We start from the raw sequence: 19,602 nt of genomic DNA, 5'->3' as shown, positions 1-19,602 counted from the left end.
ATCCGCAGCACATACACCTGGGTCCCCTGGCCTGCACTCTCTGGAGTGGTCCTGTCCCCTGCAGTCAGAACTTAGTCATCAGACATAGTTCGTTCTGGGAGGACCACCAGGAAGCTCCTGTCAAACCCTCTGCTTTCCTCTATTCATTTAGACAGTTTCCACTTCCCTAATATGAACCCAACCTTCTTCCATGGGTCACATCCAGAACCTTGCCAGCACCATCTGGTTGGTGCCGTTTTAGGATCCATGGAGCACAAATGGGAATCTGTGGCAGAACTTTTAATTGCTATGACCAGGCAAAGTGACAGCTTTGAAAAATGACACTCAGCCTCATTGACCCAAATGAGTGAGTGGTGGACGGTCCTAGGGGTGGAGATTCACCACTAGGTGAGGCAGGGTAGTCACGTTTTAGAACACCACCTCTGCACTTCTCAGGCTGATTCCAGAGGACAGCAGGCACGTGTGCGCACGACAGCTCTCGGACCAGGCTTAGCTGGCAGCCTCTGGGACAGCTGTGATGGAAACTGTGCCGCTGCCAGCAGCAGTGGGCCTGAGGGTACGAGTGTGCCTGGCAGGCCTCCCCAGTGCCTCAGGAACGTGTCCCCAGGGAGCAAGGCCTCTGGCCAGGTCTGGACACGTAACCATCCATAAGCCAAGCCAGACCCTGCACAGGCCAACCTGAGGGCCAAGATTGAGGCCCCGAGTCACCGGCTCCCAGGCAGCGAGACTGGATATGAGCCTGGATCCTTTGGACTTGAAAAGTCACACCTTTTAAACTATGACCTGACCTCCCTGCCTTCTTCCCAGTTTAGTTTCCAGGGGCATGTGTGTTTCTGAGGTTCCCTAGTGTGATGCTCAAACTTGAGCATGCCTGAAAAATCCCTGGACAGCTTGTGAAAACCCAGGTTTCGGGGCCCCACTCCCAGAGTTTCTGATTCAGTAGATCTGGGTGGGGCCAATAATTCACATTTCTGACAAGTTCCCAGATGATGCTTGTGCTGCTGGCTGGGACCCCCATACATTACAAGTCAGTGCCCTTGCATATTAATAGCGGTGTGTGTTGCTTCTGGATGCAAGACAGTGTAGGAGACCACAGAGCATGAGGATGCTACTGGTGTCTCTGTTTGGGTTATGATAAAAGGACTGCCGACTCTCCCCGCTGAGTCTCAACCCTGGAAAGCGATGGTACTGAGAAGCCAGCCATTGACCCATGAACACACACACACACACATATATACACACACATACACACCCCACAGACTTTGGAATCACTGAATCACTCTGAGTCTCTGTTTCCTCATCTGGGGCCCAACAGTAAAAGGGAGAGTGGAATATCTCCCCAAGTAGCTGGGTTAAGGGTTCCTCGCATAACCTGTGGTTCCGTTCCCTGTCCCTAGGCCTTGTATGGACACACACAGGCTGTCACGTGCCTGGCAGCCTCGGTAACCTTCAGCCTCCTGGTGAGTGGCTCCCAAGACTGCTCATGTATCCTGTGGGACCTGGACCACCTCAGCCGTGTAGCCTGCCTGCCCACCCACAGGGAGAGCATATCTGCCATTGCCATCAGTGATGTGTCGGTGAGGCCCCTCTTTCTCAAATGTCTGTGTCCTCCACATGTCCATGATTCTGCATGGTGGCATGGTGGCCAGTGCCCCGAGAGGAAACCTAGGGGCAAAGACCACCCCAGAGTGTTGAGAGACCCCAGATGTGTGGAGCATTCTCTACACAGGCAGAGTAGAGCCATCAACAAGTCTCAATTTGGGTCTTGATTTTATTTTTTTGCTGCTTTATTTTTTTCCCTCAGGGGCTGGGGTAGTGGGAGGTGTCTGTTCTAACACAGGCATCAGGGAGTTGGGGCAGGAAGTTGGCTTTGGTGAGAGATCTTCTGGGTTGACTGACTAATTCAGCTAGCTGACTGCAGATCCGTGTTGACTCAGGAGGTGCCTCTGGTCTCCAAGGCAGGAAGTGCCTCTGCTTGTCCCTCCATGCTGGCTACCAAAGATAAGCCTGTCAGGAACATGTGTGTGTGTGTGTGTGTGTGTGTGATAGACTAATATATATATATATATATCAGTGTATACATATATCAGTGATATATATCAGTGTATACATATATAAGTGATATATATCTATCTATGTCAGTGTGGAGCTTCTTCTACACTGGAATCCCCATCATAGGGTATGGGGTTTTCTGAGGATCCAGAGACTCTGCATCTGCTAATAGAAAAACCTAGGGGCCTGGAGCCTGGATAGACTGAGCAGGGGTACCATGGGAGGAGGAAGAGATGATGAAGGAGGCTCCTGGTGCTAACTTTGGCTGAAAGTGGTGATCCAGATAGGCTTGAATCCAGGATGAATGTTAGATGGGCATATGGATGATGGTGGATGGATGATGGATGGATGGATGGATGGATGGTGGGTGAGTGGATGAATGGGTGCATGTACTGAGGAAACCACCAAGCCCTGATCTGGGAGAAAATAAATTCATAAGGAATTATGTCCCCAGACCTCAGAGAAGACTTATATCAGGACAACAACTTGTTTAACTCAACCTGTCCTGGAGCTGGTTGAGTTCACTGAGTGCCTGCTGGGCCCCACACTGGGTGCTTGGCAGAGATGTATCAGACATGGTCCCCGGCCTCAGGCAGACTCCACCAAACAATTCAGGAAGGGACATGATGGAGCCCAGCCCAGAGGGCTGCAGAGGGGCATGGAGCTCCCTACATCCCTTCTGTGGTCAGGGCAGGGTTCAAAGGCATGGCCCCAGATGGCTCTTGGGGTCCTTGGTGGGTCCTTGGTGACAGTGACCGCTACTCTATTGGGCACAAAATAGACAAGGACTTGAGAAGACAACACTCTGGACATAAACATTTCGGAAGATGCAATGGGCAGATTTCTCCTCAGAAATTCCCCCTGGGGCGGGTGGGGGAACCTTGCCCCATTTTATGAGCCACATGCAGTCATTCAAACCTCTGTACCCTGCCCTCCACCAGGTGTCATCCAAAGCTGCTTCTTGGGGACAGGGCTGGCCAGCCAGGTGTAGACCCCGTGTCTGTCCAGGCCAGGGGTGGTGTCCAGGCTGGGTCTTCTATGCCAGTCAGTACGCTGCCAGGGAGAGGGCTGTGGGAGGAGCCCAAAGGGTGAGCCAGTCGGTCTGTGCTGGGGGAAGCAGTATCCAAACACTTGATTGCAGTATGAAGAGAGCCAGAAATGTATAGTTGTGCGAAAACACAGCAGACCTATGAGTCTGCTGGGAAGAAGTGGGTGTCTTAGGAGGTCTGGGAGTACCTTGGTTAGTCCTCAGAAGATGACAGGTTGAGGGTGCTTATGTGTACAAACCGAGTGGCTGGGCAGATGGGTGGGCAGTGACTCCTGCCTGAAGTGAAGCCCACTCTCACTGCTGCAGGGCACCATTGTCTCCTGTGCGGGAGCCCACTTGTCCCTGTGGAGTGTCAACGGACAACCCTTGGCCAGCATTACCACGGCCTGGGGCCCAGAAGGAGCCATAACCTGCTGCTGCGTGATGGAGGGGCCAGCATGGGACACAAGCCATGTCATCATCACAGGGAGTCAGGATGGCATGGTCCGGGTAGGTGTGTCTTGGGCATAGTGAGGGCATGGTACAAGAAATGTGTTCATCTCCATTCTACCCACTTCCTCTAAGGGTCAAATCTGCAGGCTGCATTTAAGACCATCCCAGACCACGTCCCCACACAGCAAGTGAAGGCAAAGGCAAGGCTCTTTCCAGGCAAAAAGTAAATAAATAAAATTATATAAAATTTTATACATACATATACAATGAAATAAATACTTACTGTCACAAGGTATAAAAGCTGAATGGGCAAATGCATAAGAACATAGGCCATTACTGAAGAGACATTTGGGCCATCCATTCATCCATCCATCCATCCACTAATCCATCCACCCATCCAACTATTTATCTCTCTACCTACTCATCCATCCATTCACTATTCCATTCATTCATCCATCCTTTCATTCTTCCATCCATCCTTCCACCTACCCATCCACCCACTTACATGTCCCTCCAACTCTCCATCCATCTTTCCACCTAACATTCATTGAACTCTGGCTCTGTACCAAGTTCATACAAGCCATAGGAGACACAGAGATTAATAATAAACAGGCCCTTGTCCCCAAGATGCTCACATTCTAGAAGAGAGAACAAACAGAAAATACATGAATGTGGTTCATGCTATGACTGGTATAATCAAAGAGTGCCATGGATCCTCTGAGGAGGGCCATGGACGGAGAGATCATCAAGAAACCAAGAAGACAACGAAGGAGAAACACTGAGGTGGGAGGTGTAGCACGAAGAACAAAATACAGGTAATTTTTCCGAGACTGACAGGGAGGAGGAAGGAATGAATAAGATAAGGAATAACTAAGAGCCCTACTCAAGAAACTGTCACTTGAAATCCACAGTTTATGAGAGGAGATGTCAACTGAATGCCACTAGGTATTCAAGAAAATGCCCTTTGAATACTCCACGCATTTGTGAAAGCCCACTGTGTGCCCGCATGGCTAAAACGCAGCCCTGTCCTCCCAGAGCCTCCACGCCCAAAGTCTCAGAATAATCACGGAGATGATGCTTCAGGAAGCAGAATGAGTAGCGTGGTGGGGGTCCAAGGCGAGCATGCGTGCACAGGAGAGTTGACTGAGGAGAACCCCCCGAGAAATCTTACAGGGCCCCATCCGTCGGCTGGGAGGGCCAGGGTCACTGCAGAGAGCAGGGTGTCCTGGGTTGGCCAAAACATGAGGAGGCAACGAAAGTCCGGGCTGGGTGGGTCGTGGTCGGCACTGTGGGTCAGTCAGAGGAGCCTGGGCAGCTGAGCAGCAGCTGCCTTTCCTTCGTGGGGCCCCCAGCACAGGAGCGTGAGTCTTCCAGGGGCTCAGCCCTCGTCCACTCAGCGCAGTAACTCCCGGGACGGCTTGGCACTGGGCTAGACCTGGCATGGCGCTCACAGCAGCATGTAAGTGGAGGCTGCTCATTGTCCTGTGGGGACAGAAAGTCCAGGCTCAGCAAGTGAGACGCCATCTCTGCTCAGCCTGAGGGCACCCACTTCAGGCCTGGGACCAAGGACCAGACACAGAGGACGGGAGGCCCTGCTGCTGAGTGGTGAGGGAGGCTTCCAGGGATGGTGGCAGACAGACAAGAGGGCACTAGCTAAGTAAAATGATAGTACGCTGGCTGCTGAGTCTCGTCCCTGTAGGTAAGGGGTTGGGGGAGATGCCCTATGACCCAGAGGTGGGGAGGGAACTCGTCCAGTCTGCAGCTGTGCTCGGCCAAACCTCCATGCAGGGAAACTGAAGCCTAAGCAGGCTTTTCTCCCGAGAATATGGCAACATCAAAAGTGAAAGGGGGCCATGCCCCCCTTCCCTCAGGGTCCCCCAGGTGTGGAGGAGTGGATGGGCCCCGAGCCTGCAGACAGGTTCACCGCCCCAGCCCATGGCGTGTTCTCTGTTCTGGACAGATCTGGAAGACTGAGGAGCTGAAGATGTCTGTTCCTGGGCAGGCAGCGCCAGAGGGGCCCTGGGCTCCACCTCCAAGCCCCAGAGGTAACTGCTGTGCTAGTGATGCCTGTGGGGTGCCCTTGGCTTGCTCAGCCCTCCCTCCCCTCTCCTCTCCTTGGCCCGAGGGCTGCAGCTCCATCCAGGCCTGCAGAACCCAGGGAAGCCATCGAGTCTCTTGGGATGTTGCCAGGTTTGCAGGTGAGGAACACAGTTTTCTGAGAGCTGCTGGTGGAGTGTGAAGCGGTGTGTCAAAGCCTCCCTGAGTACCAGACTCCTGCTGCAGGGATCAGCGAGCTCTGGGATGCTTCTCGGGCGTGTGACCGCTGGTGATGGTGGTTGTGGGGCTCCGGAGCCCCAGGAGGGGGACACACCCAGCAGGGCTTGGTTTGATGCTCTCCATCTTCCTGGGTGACTCTTAAATGCCAAACTCCCCAGCCCAGGACTTGGATCCAGCTGGCTGTTGGCCTGGACTGCCAGGCTGCAGACAGGAGCAGGGACAGCTTTGCTGTGTCCCGGGGAGAGGAAGTGGTTCCATAGGCCCCAGTCTGCCCTGCTGATCCTGACTCAACCCCCCTACTCTCCCTGGCAAGTTCCTCAAATGGGGTCTGAGGGTCATCTGCGTCAGCATCGCCCAGGAGGCTCATGGAACATTGAGACCCAGGACCTGTTCTCAACCCAACCTCAGGGAAAAGGTCGGAGGTGGTTAGAGTTCCCATGTCTAACAAGTCCCCAGGTGAGTGGTGGTGTCGCCGAAGTAAGAGAACCACTGTCCTGCAGCAGAGCCCTCTTTGGTTGTGGCAGCTGGGCCTGAAGCAAGAAAATCTGTTCTCCCTTCTGCCATCATGGCCTCTGGCACCAGCACCACCATGGCCACCGTCGCAGAGCTGTGAGGGAGAGAGCTGACCGTGAGCAGTGTCCACTGTGCACGCTTCCCGTGCATTCTCTTATTTCTCATGGCAACCCCACGAGGAAGATACTACGATGACACCTGTGTGAGGAATAAGGAAACTGAGGCAAGGAGCAGTCCAGCAACTTGCCCAAAGTGACCCAGAAGCGCATTACTACTATCGTTCTCATTTCTGCCGCCAGAGTAGACACGCCCACTGCCAGAATGAGCTCAGCCACCGGCACCAGACCGTTCCCTCCAGGATGAGCGCAGGCACAAACCTCACCACCAAGGCCGTCACCTCCTCTTCTCACCTCCCTGGGGCCCCGCCATCACCTCCTCCAGTGCAGCCAAGCTTTCTCGGTTCTGTCTTCGTCAAAGGCTCTGGCCCAGAACTGAGACATCCTTCTTCGTGCCCACGATTCAAGAAAGCACGTTACCATGATGTGAGAAGTCTCCTGTCATCATGAGTCCTTCTGGTTTGCTCTGCATTTCAGGACCCGTGACCATCCACTAGAGAGAATTTTCCAGGTTGTGGAGGGTTGCCTTCTAAAGGGAGTAGCCATTTTTAGTTAGCTCATTTCGGAAATGTGCTCCGCACGTCCTTGATTCATTTAGTCACCAATTCATGGATTCTTTATTCACATAGTAGGGGCATTTGCTCAGCCCCTACTAGGTCCTAAGATCTACATGGGAATCCCTTCCTTCAAGATAACACCATCTGGAAGCCCTTGTCAACAATCTGGGCCGACCAGAGTGGTGACCCTACAAGAATCTACAACCACTGTGGATTCAGTTCACTGGTCCTAAGATCTCTAGGGTCCTTTGGGACCACAAGGAATCAGCCCATCTTAGCGTAAAAAGAGACGCGTGAGGATTGCGCATTCTAAGGAACTCACAGCACTTCTTTGGAGAACAGGGACCAAACTCTCTCCCCTGCCTCCACCCACTCAGAGAGCAAGTACGGGGTCCTTATCCTCTGCCTGTTCATGAAGAGATTCTGTGGCACACGTGCTTGAGAGCACACCCCTTCAGTCTTGGGCTCAGCTACCCACTTCTGAAGCTTCCAAGCTCCCATAAGCTAAAGGTATTAGCTCAGCCCACGGTTGATAAGCAGATGTCTGAGCAGGAATGCTGGTTGCGTGGGTGGGTGGATGAATGGTGGGACAGACAGACAAAGGGCACCCCAGAGCCATTCCGTTGGTTCTGGAAGTGCCAGTGGATTCACGGGTTTCTACTCAGGATGGACAAGGTTGTGCTCATTGGGAATGGCGTCTCGTGAAATGAGAAGCAAGATGAAAATCAGGAGACAAGGCTCTAGACCCAGCTGTGTCTCCAGCAACCTCTTAGGCCCCCAGTTTCACCCTCTGTCAATAGAGGTACTTCCTGTACATCCTAACTTGTAGGAAGCAGATGACAGGAAGATAATAGACGTAGTCCAAGATCTACTCAACAAAATGTGGTTCATTATTATCATTTTCTTGGACTACTAAGAGACTTCTCCCCTAACACACCAGCTGATGACATTAGGGGACTTACAAGATGGTGTCAGGTGGACAGGAGCCCCAGGCCCACATCCTTCCCATGCTGTTTGTCCTGACCTGCCTGAGGTCAGAACTGTCAAGTAGAATCAACTGCCAGGGTTGCAGTTACAGTTCAAGGGAGGATTTGGATGAAATGACACAAGGGCACAGACATATTCATAAAAATCAGGCTGGGCCACCACTCAGAGTTAGCAAATCCATGTGCAGATTTACAAGCCTAAGCCACTGGAGGGCTTATTGTTCTCATAATATTGCTTATAATTGTTTTGTTGGAAGGGGACCAGTACTGGGCCTGACACAGATATTTGTACGTCTCTTGGTGTGTCTATTACTGAATTCCTCAAATACCTTAAAGGGCAAGAAAGGAGTTCTTTGAGGGTATTGAGGATATTAAGGTTACTGCATTTGTGTGCAGATGTAATCTGATTTCTTTCTGCCTGGAATTCATTTATTTGTCATTTGCAGCAAGGACCAACCCAGTTGAGTCCAATTTATTTTAGGAATCGCTCCATAGATTTGGACTCAATCTGGTACATAAAAAATGCTTGGGAAAAGCTTGGTTTTGGGATTTTTGCACAAACACAAAATGCACAGAGCTGCCTGCCACCCTGGGACAGCTGGGGCAGCTGCACCACTCCTGCCCTGACTCTGACCAGGTGACTTTGCAGAGACAGACCCAGCTGACCACCTCACCCTCCAAGAAGCAATTACTGTCTGTCCCCAAATACAGTCATTAAAATGACTGAAGTAACAATCATTGAGTTATATTTTTTGAAAAAACATTCTCTGCATTTAATTATCGGTTGTGGCATGAGAGGATTTAGATAAGTTGATAATGCCGACTTTATGTAATTTATTTTTACTAGGCAATTATGGGCTGCATTACATTCCTGGCAGCAAGGTATTGTGGGGCATCTTATTAAGCATAAAGCCAGTAAACACTGATGAACAATTTTGCTGAACTAGGCATGCAATTTAGAAAGCAATAATACACAAATCCAATTTGGTACACAATGGATACCGCAGCACGTCAGCACATGTAACTATCGCAGCCTGCAAATTAAATTGGGACGGCCCTTTTTGCAACAGCACAGACCAAGATTAAATATATTTTCCCCCTCAATTTAACAAGTTGCTGACCACAAATATAAATATATGTGTATGTGTTTGTGGCCCTGCGTGTAGACGTACACATGCACGTGTGTGAAAACGCTTGGGCTTTCTAACTCCCCTCGCACACTCCTCACAGGTCACGGGTGGGAGAAGAATCTTGCCCTCTGCAGAGAGCTGGATGTCAGCGTTGCTTTGACAGGGAAGCCCAGCAAGACCAGCTCTGCGGTGACAGCTCTGGCTGTGTCCAGGTAACCACGGGCTGGCTGCTCCAGGCCTCCAGCAGAGGGTGCTGTGCCACCCCTAGGAAAGCCCTGGCTGTTCTGCTCAGGCCTCCCTGGCCCGGGGAGGTGGCCTCACTACAGGGACCCAGGGACCCAGAGGGGCCCAGCATATACAGCATACGGGCGAGGCGACCGTGTAGGGCCCTAGGAAGTGGTTTTTGACACACACACATTCTTGCTCTTTCTCTCACTCTCTTGAATATCTATGAATTCATAAAGAAATCCAGGAGGTAAAAGTATATTGTTTTGTGATTTTATCCTAAAGAGGGACTTTTTTCCTGAGGTCCACTGCCAATTGTTAACATTTGGTATAATGATTATCCTACATTACAGAAATTGCCTTTCAAGGGCTCTAAGCCAATGTGGAATAGACAAGTGTCAGATGCTACGTTTGGCTACATTGTTTTATTCTTCACAATTACCCAGTGGCGGTGCTTACTGTCCTTAGCCCATTCTACTCACTAGGAGTGTAGTCTCGGGGGGGGCCAGACCTTCAGGAGCCACTGTCCTTCTTCCCTCCCTGCCCTGGAGGGGGCCGTGTGGGGTCCGTGGTGGTGGGAATGCCGGGCTGAGGCGGGGTGGCTCAGGCTGGGGTCTGTGGGTAGGGACGGAAGGCCCTGAGCCCTAGTTCTTTGCTGGAGAACTTGTCCTTCCTTCTGCCCACCAGCCTGGCTGCGTATCAGCTCGAGGGAGAAGTTCAGGGCCTCGCCCTGCTCCCTGGAGCCCTGCTCTCTGGGAGCGTCCCCTCAGTGCTTTGGGAGCCACAAGCCTCCTAGTTCAAAGCTGTCCCCGGTTCAAAAGACTCTCCGGTGGGTCAGCTCCCCCCACTTCGGGTGGAGGCCAGGTACAGGCTCCTGGAGTCCTGGACTGAAGCCCCACGTTGTAATGCCATGCACGCAGGCTGGGATAAGCAGGATGCACAGGCTTGCTCTAACACGCTTGTCTGTTCTTTCTCTTCCCAAGAAACCAGACCAAACTCCTGGTCGGCGATGAGAAGGGGAGGATATTCTGCTGGTCCGCAGAGGGTTAGGAGGCGAGAGCTGGTGGAGGCGCTGGCATGGCAGCCGTGTGCCCTGAGGGGCAGCAACACCAAGCAGAAGGTGCAGACTCAGTGCCAGGGGCCCCAGCCTCCCTTCCGAAAGGTCCCCAAGGATGTGGCCACTGGCCGCTAGAGCTGCACACCCTGAGCTTTGGCCTTGGATTGCACAGGGATGCACTTCTACAAAACAGATACACGCGCCCATCGGGGCCCGTGAGCAGAGCACTGGAAAGCGTGGCTCGAGGGCGCCAACCGGCGCACGAAATCACACGTGACTCACCTTTCAGAGGGCTCACTGCACTGAAAAAACACCGGGCCGCTTACTGGAAACGAATGGGAAAGACTGTGTTGTTGTTATTTTATTAAAACAACTATTTTCCAAACACAAGAGGCCTCTTGAGTTTAAAATTTCCACCCTTTGTAGCTCCACACTTAGAAAGGCAGAAAGGCCTCAGGGACGCACAGCCCCCCTTTCAGAGTGTTTCTCTGCCCCTCCAGCTCCCCCGGTGGAATCTGGCTCCTCCCGTGGTCTTGCTTGCTGCGCGGGGGACCTTAGCGTCGGGAGCAGGGGCCCACACTCGAGGCCCAGCAGCCGTGGCTGGGCTCAGGCCACGGACGCAATGGCTGCCCACCGTAGGCATAGGCCAGTTAGCTGGGAGGACCTACCCTGCCTGGGGTGCCTGCTCCCACTCTGCACCCCACAAGCAGGTGGTGGGTCCCAGCTGGGCTCGATCTTGGCATGTTTTTCCAGGGACCTGTCTGTACAAGGTCAAGGGCCCCAGTCCACATGCTGGTTTTGAGCTGCAGCTCATCTTGGGAGAATCTGGACTGCCATGTAACTTTGGTTCTCCATCTGAAAATACATGGCAGGTGGCTAGTTAGCCCCTCTGAGGAATTCCAGTACCTTAAGTTTCAGGCATTGGATACTGAAGGCATCACCCTCATTCTCACATCTTCTCCTCACCCCCAGCCTTCCGGAAGCCTTGAAAGGAAATTCACCTGCCTCTTCAATGAAATCCAGCTAAGGTGGGCATACAGAGATTTGGGATGGCAACACTCCTTAGCTTTAACTCCCTCCCTGAGATTTTCCTTCTAGAGAATATCAATCTTTCCCATATTTCTCCAAGCCCTGCAGAGGCCCTGTTGGGTGGCCCATCCCAATGTAGCTCAGGCCTGGGGATGGCAAATAAATGGACTCAGTGTCTTATGGTCCAGGTCCTCTGGTCTCCAGGGGAGCAGTGAGCCAATGTAAAGATAAATATTAAGAAAGTAGAGGCAGGGGCTTCCCTGGTGGCGCAGTGGTTGAGAATCTGCCTGCTGGTGCAGGGGACATGGGTTCGAGCCCTGGTCTGCGAGGATCCCACATGCCACAGAGCAACTGGGCCCATGAGCCACAACTACTGAGCCTGTGCATCTGGAGCCTGTGCTCCACAACAAGAGAGGCCGCAATAGTGAGAGGCCCGCGCACCGTGATGAAGAGTGGCCCCCCGCTTGCCACAACTAGAGAAAGCCCTGGCACAGAAACGAAGACCCAACACAGCAAAAATAAATAAAATAAAAATTAATAAACTCCTACCCCCAACGTCTTCTTAAAAAAAAAAAAGAAAGAAAGTAGAGGCGGTATGAACTATGTCAAAAATCGTGAGTGAGTGAGTGAGAGATAGGAAATAGTAGTCTATCTGTCAACTTCGAGGTCTTTGCAAAGGGAAAGATGGAGGAGGAGACTTGTCTCAGGTCCCGAGCACTCCTCCCTGGGTGAGAAGGGCAGGTGTCTGACCCTGGGGCCAAGGATCATGTCACCTCCTGCATTGTCTGCGTGTGCTGTTAGCAGACAGCCCATTTGCAATCCCCTAGTCAGTCTGGGGCTGCACCAAAGGACCATAAATTGAAGAGCAGAGTGCACCCCTCCCCAGGAAGGCCAACAAGCCGGGTCATAAATATCAGGAGCCTGCTGTCATGTTTCAAAACGCAACTCACAGCATTCACCCAGAGCTGAAAGCTCTGCTGGCCTAAAGGCTCTCTTGGGCTCATTCGTTCAACATTTCCTGAGCACCGCCTTTTGGTTCCCCAAATCACAGGAAAAATGGGGGGTGATGGAGATGGGTCTTGTTGCTGGGGTCTTGGAGCTAAGATGTTTGTGCAAACAAATGTGACCTGAGGTGGAAGGGAGACCTCTTGTGCCCTAGGGAACGTCATTCTGGCTGTAGTCATTAGCTAGGGCTGCTGTAACAAAGTACCACAGGCCGGGGGTGGGGGGTGGGGGGGTGGGGGGGGAGGGTGGGGGGTGGGGGTGGGGTGGGGGAGGGTGGGAGGGGCAGATTACACAACAGAAGTTTTCTCACAGTTCCGGAGGCCAGAAGTCTGAGAGGAACGTGTCTGCAGAGTTGGTTTATTCTGAGTCCTCCCTCCTTGGCTCACAGATGGTCGCCTTCTCCCTGTGTCTTCACGTGGTTTTCCCTTTGTACCTGTTTATGTCCAAATTTCCTCTTCTTCAAAGAACATAAGTCAGATTGGATTACGGCTTATCTATATGGCCTCACTTTACCTTGATTACCTCTTTAAAGATGTTATCTCCACATATGGTTAATTCTGAGGTCCTGGGGATGAGGACTTGGATTTGGAGGAAGACACAGTTCAGCCCATGACACTGGCTGGAGGAGGTTGCCCTGGAGCAAGACTTGGGAGGACAGGTGGGTCTTGGCCTTGTGGAGGTGGAGAGCAGCGTTTTATAGGGACAGGGGACAGCGTGGGCGGAGGGACAGGGTGCGTCGGGCTGGCGGCAGAAAGAAGGAGCCGGTGAAGATAGAAGGCAAGGTGGAGGCTGGAGGGAGGGGCGGCCGCCGCTGCGGGGCTGTGAGGCTGCGGGCAGGGGCTGGGGCAGGGCGAGCGGGAGTGAGGAGGAGGCAGAGACGGACCACGCCCCCACCCCCACCCCGAGAGCTGCATCCCAGTGCCCAGCTCACGGGGGCGCTCCACAAGCTCAGCTTCCGTCCGCGCACGTGCGGATGAGTGACTGAGCCGTGGTGGCGGGCGTTTCAGAGTTGGTGTTTCTGGGAGTGAAAAAAAACAGCTCTGAGTGACGGCAGGTCCAGGCAGCGGCCCCTTCACGGGCGGGGTGAAGCAACAGGGAGCGAGGACCCGGGATGTGGCTGGGGACGGTGCCAGCATCGTGGGGTGAAAAGGTCGATGCCCTCCACAGAGCTGGCAGCCGTGGAGCATCCGTGGGAGCAGGAGAGGCTGCGGGCAGAACGAGCCCCGAGGAGGTGGCAGAGAAGGAGCCGGGGAGGCAGGGTCACCGTCAGGGCGCTGTGTCAGGGAGGGTTCGGGGGACTACCTGGTGGCAGCTCCTTCCTAGTGGCACTGAACTGAGGGCCTACGTTCCACCAAGACCAGCTCCCTGTGACCTAGAGGAGGGAAGCTCGGTGCACAGATCCAGAGGGGAGCAGGGACACCCCGACCCTCGCTGCAGACTGGCCCCCCCGTGGGCTCCAGCGGGGTCAGAGCAGAGTCTGCTGGAGTAACAAACAGAGTGTCCCTGGGATGGGGGCAGGGAGAGAAGTCCCAGGCACAGCGGGGGTCCAGGGTCCGAAGGTCCTCAGCAACCTGGGTGACAGGAGACTCCTGCTGGCCTCAGTATTCCAGAAGTCAGCCAGCCTGGGGTCCCTGACGATTGTCAGTGATGGAGGGAAGTCCAGGACAGAGGCCTGAGGAGTGGGGAGGGAGAGCGGGCTGGGCACCAGGGCCCCCAACAGAGGGGCAGGCAGGGCAGAGGCCAGGCACACCGGCCAACTGGGCTGAAGTGCGAGGGCCACGCAGATGCAGGCCTGCCAGCACCCCAAATCCAGCAGGGACAAGGGGCCCCCAGAGCAGGAGCTGTGCCAAGCTGTGCAGCCACCGCTCCGTATCTGGAGACCAGAATCTGAGGACGGGCACGCACAGTGAAGGTCACAGATAAGAGCTGCGCCCGGGCGCCAGGCAGCCTGAGCCCTGTTCCCAGTGTCCCCACTTCCTGCCAACTTCAGCCTCAGTTTCTGTATCTGGAAAATCAGATTCCAGTGTCTACACGATGGCTTGTCGTGAGATTGAAATCCTACCTGTTTATTTGAAGGAGGGATGAAGCAAACGACAGACCGCCAGTCCCCGACATGATGTAATCTTTCAACACATCACTTGTTCGTTCACTTACAGGATCTTTTCTTGCTGAGCTGGGCCTTGTGCCAGGGCCCTGGGGACAGAGAGGCCATTCTGCCCTTCCCCGGGGAGCCCCCTGCCCAGGCTGGGCAGAGGACAGAGAAAACACGACAGGAAGCACGCTCGCTCTCACTCCCAGAGGTTTATCAGGCTGAAGCCAGGTGCTCACACGGGAATGGCATTTCTTCGGGAACATCCTGGAAGGCAAGTCCGACTCTCAGGCTCTGGGGCTCAGTTAGAGCAGAAGCCACAGTCTTCGTGTTAAAAAAATAATCGCTTGGATGATGCTGATGTGGGCTGCAGAGTCCCCACTTGGAGGAGATATTCTGGAGTAGACAGAGACAGGACAGGGTGAGGATGGAGGCGTTTGCCCTCTGCTACCCACCCACCAAGAACAGGTGGCTTGTGAGGGGCCTCTGGGGTCAGGGACTCCCGTATTCTACTCACATTCACCAGCTCAGCCTGCGACAGCAGCCGTGCCCAGCTCTCACCCAGCTGAGACTTCTTAAAAACTTCTTAATAACTGTGACGACTTCCTAATAACTCCCATGACAACTTCTTAATAACTGTGAGACCAGCCCCCAGCCCCCCTCCACAAGCAACGCTGTAGCCACTGCTCCCGCCCTGGGAAAGTCTCAACTCTGTCACAATTCCCAATAAAAGCTGCTCTCCGAGCCATTCATCATGGCGACACTCCACATCCTCTGAGAGGCAGGGAAGAGGACCCAGTGCAACTGACATCCCTCTAATTGCAGAGAGGAGAGCAGGGCTTTCCAGTGGGGCTGTGAAAGCACCAGATCAGGATGTGCACCCGAGTCCACCCTCAGGGAGATGGTTCTACATACTGTGGCCTCTAGGAAGTCTTAGGACGTGCCCACCTCACCATCTTGACAGGCCTGGGCTCACCTGGACATACTTGCGAGAAAACAGTATTCGTTGTTTATTGGAAGTTCACATGTAACTGGGCGTCTTGTATTTGTATTTGTTAAGTCTGGTCACCCTGCTCCCTGGACCCCTTAGAGGCCGGGAAGGATGGTGCCCTGCCCAAGGGCCCAACACCACCTGCTGGTACTCGGTGTGTGATGGGTGAATCCCTTCTCCTGAGCAGACTGAAATTCAACAGTGGAAGCAGGTGGAGGGCTCACGTGGGGCTCGCTCTTCGTGCCACCAACCAAGTTTCCAGGGCCTCTGGGTCCCTCTGGCCCTCACTTCTGGGGGATAGAGCCTCCTGCCCCATGCTGGCCCTCTGCTCTCATTCCTTTGTGCCCTGGCCTCCAAGGAGAGCAGCCCAGGGCTCTGGAAGCCACTTGTGACAGCAACTGCCTCCCCCAAGCCCAGCCAGCAGCCAGAAGCCAAGTCCTGAGAACCCAGTCCTGGGACCTACAGAGGACTTGGAGATTGGATTTGACCACATTAACATGTAGCCAAGAAGGGCACATTTGGCAGGAAAAGACTCTTCATATGAAAATCCTGATGAAATTTGTTTAGCATAAAATCAAATCTCTTAAACCAAAATCAGTTTTGCTTCAGTAAGTTCTTGGGTACACATCACATGCCCTGATTGGACGGGGTGTGTGTATGTGTGTGTGTGGCTTCCATTGCCCTCTGGCGGGCTGCTGCCTGCAGCACTTTCATAGCTTCTTAGTAAGTAGGATTCTCCCAATTGTCTCCTTCCTCCAAATCTCTGAAAGGTCAGGGAATACTGTGTTGCCCTGGCTGAGATCTCTGCCCCTAAACTGGTTAATACAGACACACCCCTTGAGCAAGACCCTTTACCGCCATTGGCCAGGAGTGCATCATTAGAGAAACACCACTGCGCAATGACTTGGAAGTGGTCCATGCCCCCAGTGTGACTGGTGCTCAGTGAAGCTGAGAGGCACAAGTATGGATTGCAAGCAGCAGGGCCAGTGGTGGGGGGCCTCACAGGACTGGAAGCGACCCTCACAGAGAAGCTGCAGCGGCGGAGTCCATGGGGATCAGACCTTGAGGGCACGAGATGCTCCCCGGGCAACTTCTTAAAATAACTGAGGGGTCCCATGTGGATGACCCGCCACTGTGCAATGGGGAACACAGCCCATGAAAGCGGGGCATTCCCACTCCTCTTGAACAACAGCCTGAAGAAGCCTGGGGATCTTGGGGTCCCATGGTACAAGTGTGAGCATCACCCTCACCAGTGTGAGGGGCCTTGGCTTTTCAGAAGCCTGCAGTGACCGGGAGGGATTGGCCAGTTGTGTATCCGGCCCCTTTAGTCCTCAGGGCAGCCAGTAGTGATACCCCCAGCAGCCTAGGGAAGAGGGTACCCAGACTCCCAGTCTCTATACTGGTGACCTCTGAAGCTTTGAGACCATAGCAAGGTTACAAACTGGTGGTTTGGGGGACCAGGTAGAGTCTGTAGGTGCCTTCAGCTTGAGCCATGCAGTGCTAATCGTTACTTTGAGTCCAAACGCCTTGAAGAGGCTGGTTTAGCATTTGCAGTTTGCAACAGACCCTTCCTCTTCCTATTGCTTTGTTTTTGCAGGCTGCTTCTGGCAGTCACATTATTAGACTGGCCCCAGAACCTGTTTTACTTTACCACCACTGGGCCAGCACTTGGGGGTAGATTCACGGCGTGGGAAATGTACAGACACCCTGTCTCACTGCACGCAGGGCAAAAGAGCACCCCACACTATCCCACAGAGCCCAGCGCCTTGGAGGCACTCAGCGGTTTGTAAGAATTTCCAAACAATTCACTGGGGTGACACCCTCTGCCAGGCACTCTCCAATTCATTCCATATTTATTCATAATTATTTATCAAGCTCCTACGCTCCTCAGTTCCAGGGTACGATGTTGAATGAGACGGATAAGGTCCCCTCCCTCAGGGAGTTTACAGTCCCCGCAGGGAGGCAGACAAGGACAAAATTGAGATCACAGCTGGTGAGGAAGGCTGTGGAGGAGTGCTGTCCTGTGAGATGGGACATCAGGGGACTCAGGGGGCAGAGCGGTGAGGGACATCCTCCAGGAACCTGGGAGCTGAAAGGTAAAGTATCCAGATCCTGTCTGCATGTAATTCTTACATCTCACAGTTAGGGAAACTGAGGCTCAGGAAGCTGAGTGCCCCGTCCCAGCTGAAGCATCCTCTGTGGAAATGAGTCTATCTCACACACACACACACCCATCCTCCCACCCCCCACTGCAGGAGAGCCTTGTCGGGGAAGCTCTAACAGCACCGAGCCCTGCCAGCTCCCCCAGCCTCCTTTCCTTGGCTCTAGGATGCGGCCACCCTGTCCCTCCCCTGTCCTTCCAGGACACATCATGGCTGTCTCTCTCCTGTGCCCTCACTGCCCTCACACAGGCCACCTGGGAAGCACTTTTCTATTTGCTGTCTGCCTCTCCCTGGGCAGTCCTATCACCAAGACAGGGGCCCCTGACTGCTTCCTCTGAGCACCAGTGCAAAGCCCAGGCCCTGCTGCAGGGGAGTAGGGACCCAATGCACTAAGCGGCCCACAGCTGTACTCTTCCCTGGTCCCTTTTACTCCATGCTGCCTCTATCCCAGCCCAATGCTCTGGATTGAAATTTCCCATTTTCCAGCCAACCTCCAAGCATCTGTGAGGTCCTCAAGGTCAGAGATAATGTCCTATTTATTTGTCTCTATTCAGCCCACGGGGCCAGGAGGGCTGCTCCCACGTGGGTGCTCCATAAATATGGGAATGAATGAATGAATGAATGAGTGAATGAATGAATGATGAATCGAAAGGAGCTCTCAAAAGTTCTGCAAACGTGTTTTCTCAGTGTCTTGCCAAGGTCATGATAAACGGAGCGTTGAGCACCACGGCAGCTGGGAGGGCGGGAGCTGAGCTCGGGCAGGAGAACCGCCTCCACCTGGGCACCAGCAGACACTTGGCCTCGAGCTAAAGGAGCAAGGGTTGGAGATGGGAAAACAGAGGCTCAAAGGGAACGAGAGATACAAAGAGAAAGAGTGGGCAATGTGATGGGAGCAGGGGCTGCCGACTGGCCACTTGCATGGGGCCCCTCTCGGGACAGGGCCTGGGCAGGGAGCAGGAGGCCTGGCCAACAACTAAACACAGCTGGACCTTCCCGAGATTGGCGGGCTCTGTGCAGCTGCCATCAGCCAGGGGCACTGAGCCCTGGTCAAGATGTGGCTTTGGAGTAAGACAGACTGGGGCCCATAGCCCAGGTCTGCCCAAGCCCAGTGGAGGAACTGGAGGAACCTTGCACAACTCTCTGAGCCTCAGTTTCCAAATGTGTAAAATGTCCACAACACCCAATCCTGGCGGAGGGTTAAAATGCATAATGTACAGCAGTAATTAATACAACATTGTAGATCAACCATACTTCAATTAAAAAAAACGTTGTGATAAAATGCTTAACGTACAATGAATGCATTCCCTGAGCCAATTTCCTGGCATAGCTGGTAAGGGGCAAGGCTGGCCTCAGAGCCTGCTTGTCAACCAGCCTAGAGCCATGGGTTGCCCTCTCCATGGACCTTCCAACCTGGAGCTGGCCTGCTCTCCTGGCCTTCCATCCACTCACTCATTCACTATATACTGGATACTTATCTTGAATCCATTACTGTGTGTCTGGTGCTATCAAGGCACACTGAGATGGAGCAGTGACTCCTAAAAACCCCAGCCTGCAAGGAGCTTGCCTTCTACTTTGGGACACAAACAATAGTCATGTAAGAAAAATACCAGTTAAATAAGGTACCTCTCTAAGGAGAAAACAACAACAACAACAACAACAACCAAGTGAGGAAGGGGCCAGGGAGTATGGGAAGGGAAACATGAGCCAGGGTGACCAAGCCAGCCTCCCCAGTAAGATGGCACCTGAGAGCTGTAGCAGCAGGGGAGTGAGCATTGGATGTCGGTGGGAGACGGTGTGGGGAGGATATTCCAACACACAGATGAGCACGGGCACATCCCTGAAAAAGAAGCGTGCTGCTCTGAGAAACAGCAGGGAGGTGACTGTGATTTGGGGCAGAGTGATGGAGAGTGTCAGGGACAGGGTCAGAGTGGAG

At 53.5% G+C, this 19,602-nt stretch overlaps 1 protein-coding gene across 1 annotated transcript in view; it reads left to right on the top strand.

Annotated features, from left to right (window-relative positions):
- The window catches only part of WDFY4 (WDFY family member 4), a 276,626-nt gene extending 265,890 nt beyond the window's left edge, over positions 1–10,736 (top strand). The window contains exons 58-62 of the mRNA XM_081247758.1: positions 1,398–1,577; positions 3,407–3,589; positions 5,493–5,577; positions 9,212–9,323; positions 10,320–10,736. Of these exons, the coding sequence (XP_081103884.1) occupies positions 1,398–1,577; positions 3,407–3,589; positions 5,493–5,577; positions 9,212–9,323; positions 10,320–10,386 (627 nt within the window). The 3' untranslated portion in view covers positions 10,387–10,736. The remainder of the gene's footprint in view (positions 1–1,397; positions 1,578–3,406; positions 3,590–5,492; positions 5,578–9,211; positions 9,324–10,319) is intronic.
- The last annotated feature ends 8,866 nt before the right edge of the window (positions 10,737–19,602 follow it).

The sequence above is a fragment of the Mesoplodon bidens genome (genome assembly GCF_964165515.1).
Source record: "Mesoplodon bidens genome assembly, chromosome: 1".
Lineage (NCBI taxonomy): Eukaryota > Metazoa > Chordata > Mammalia > Artiodactyla > Ziphiidae > Mesoplodon > Mesoplodon bidens.
This window is presented reverse-complemented; position numbering and strand designations above follow the sequence as displayed.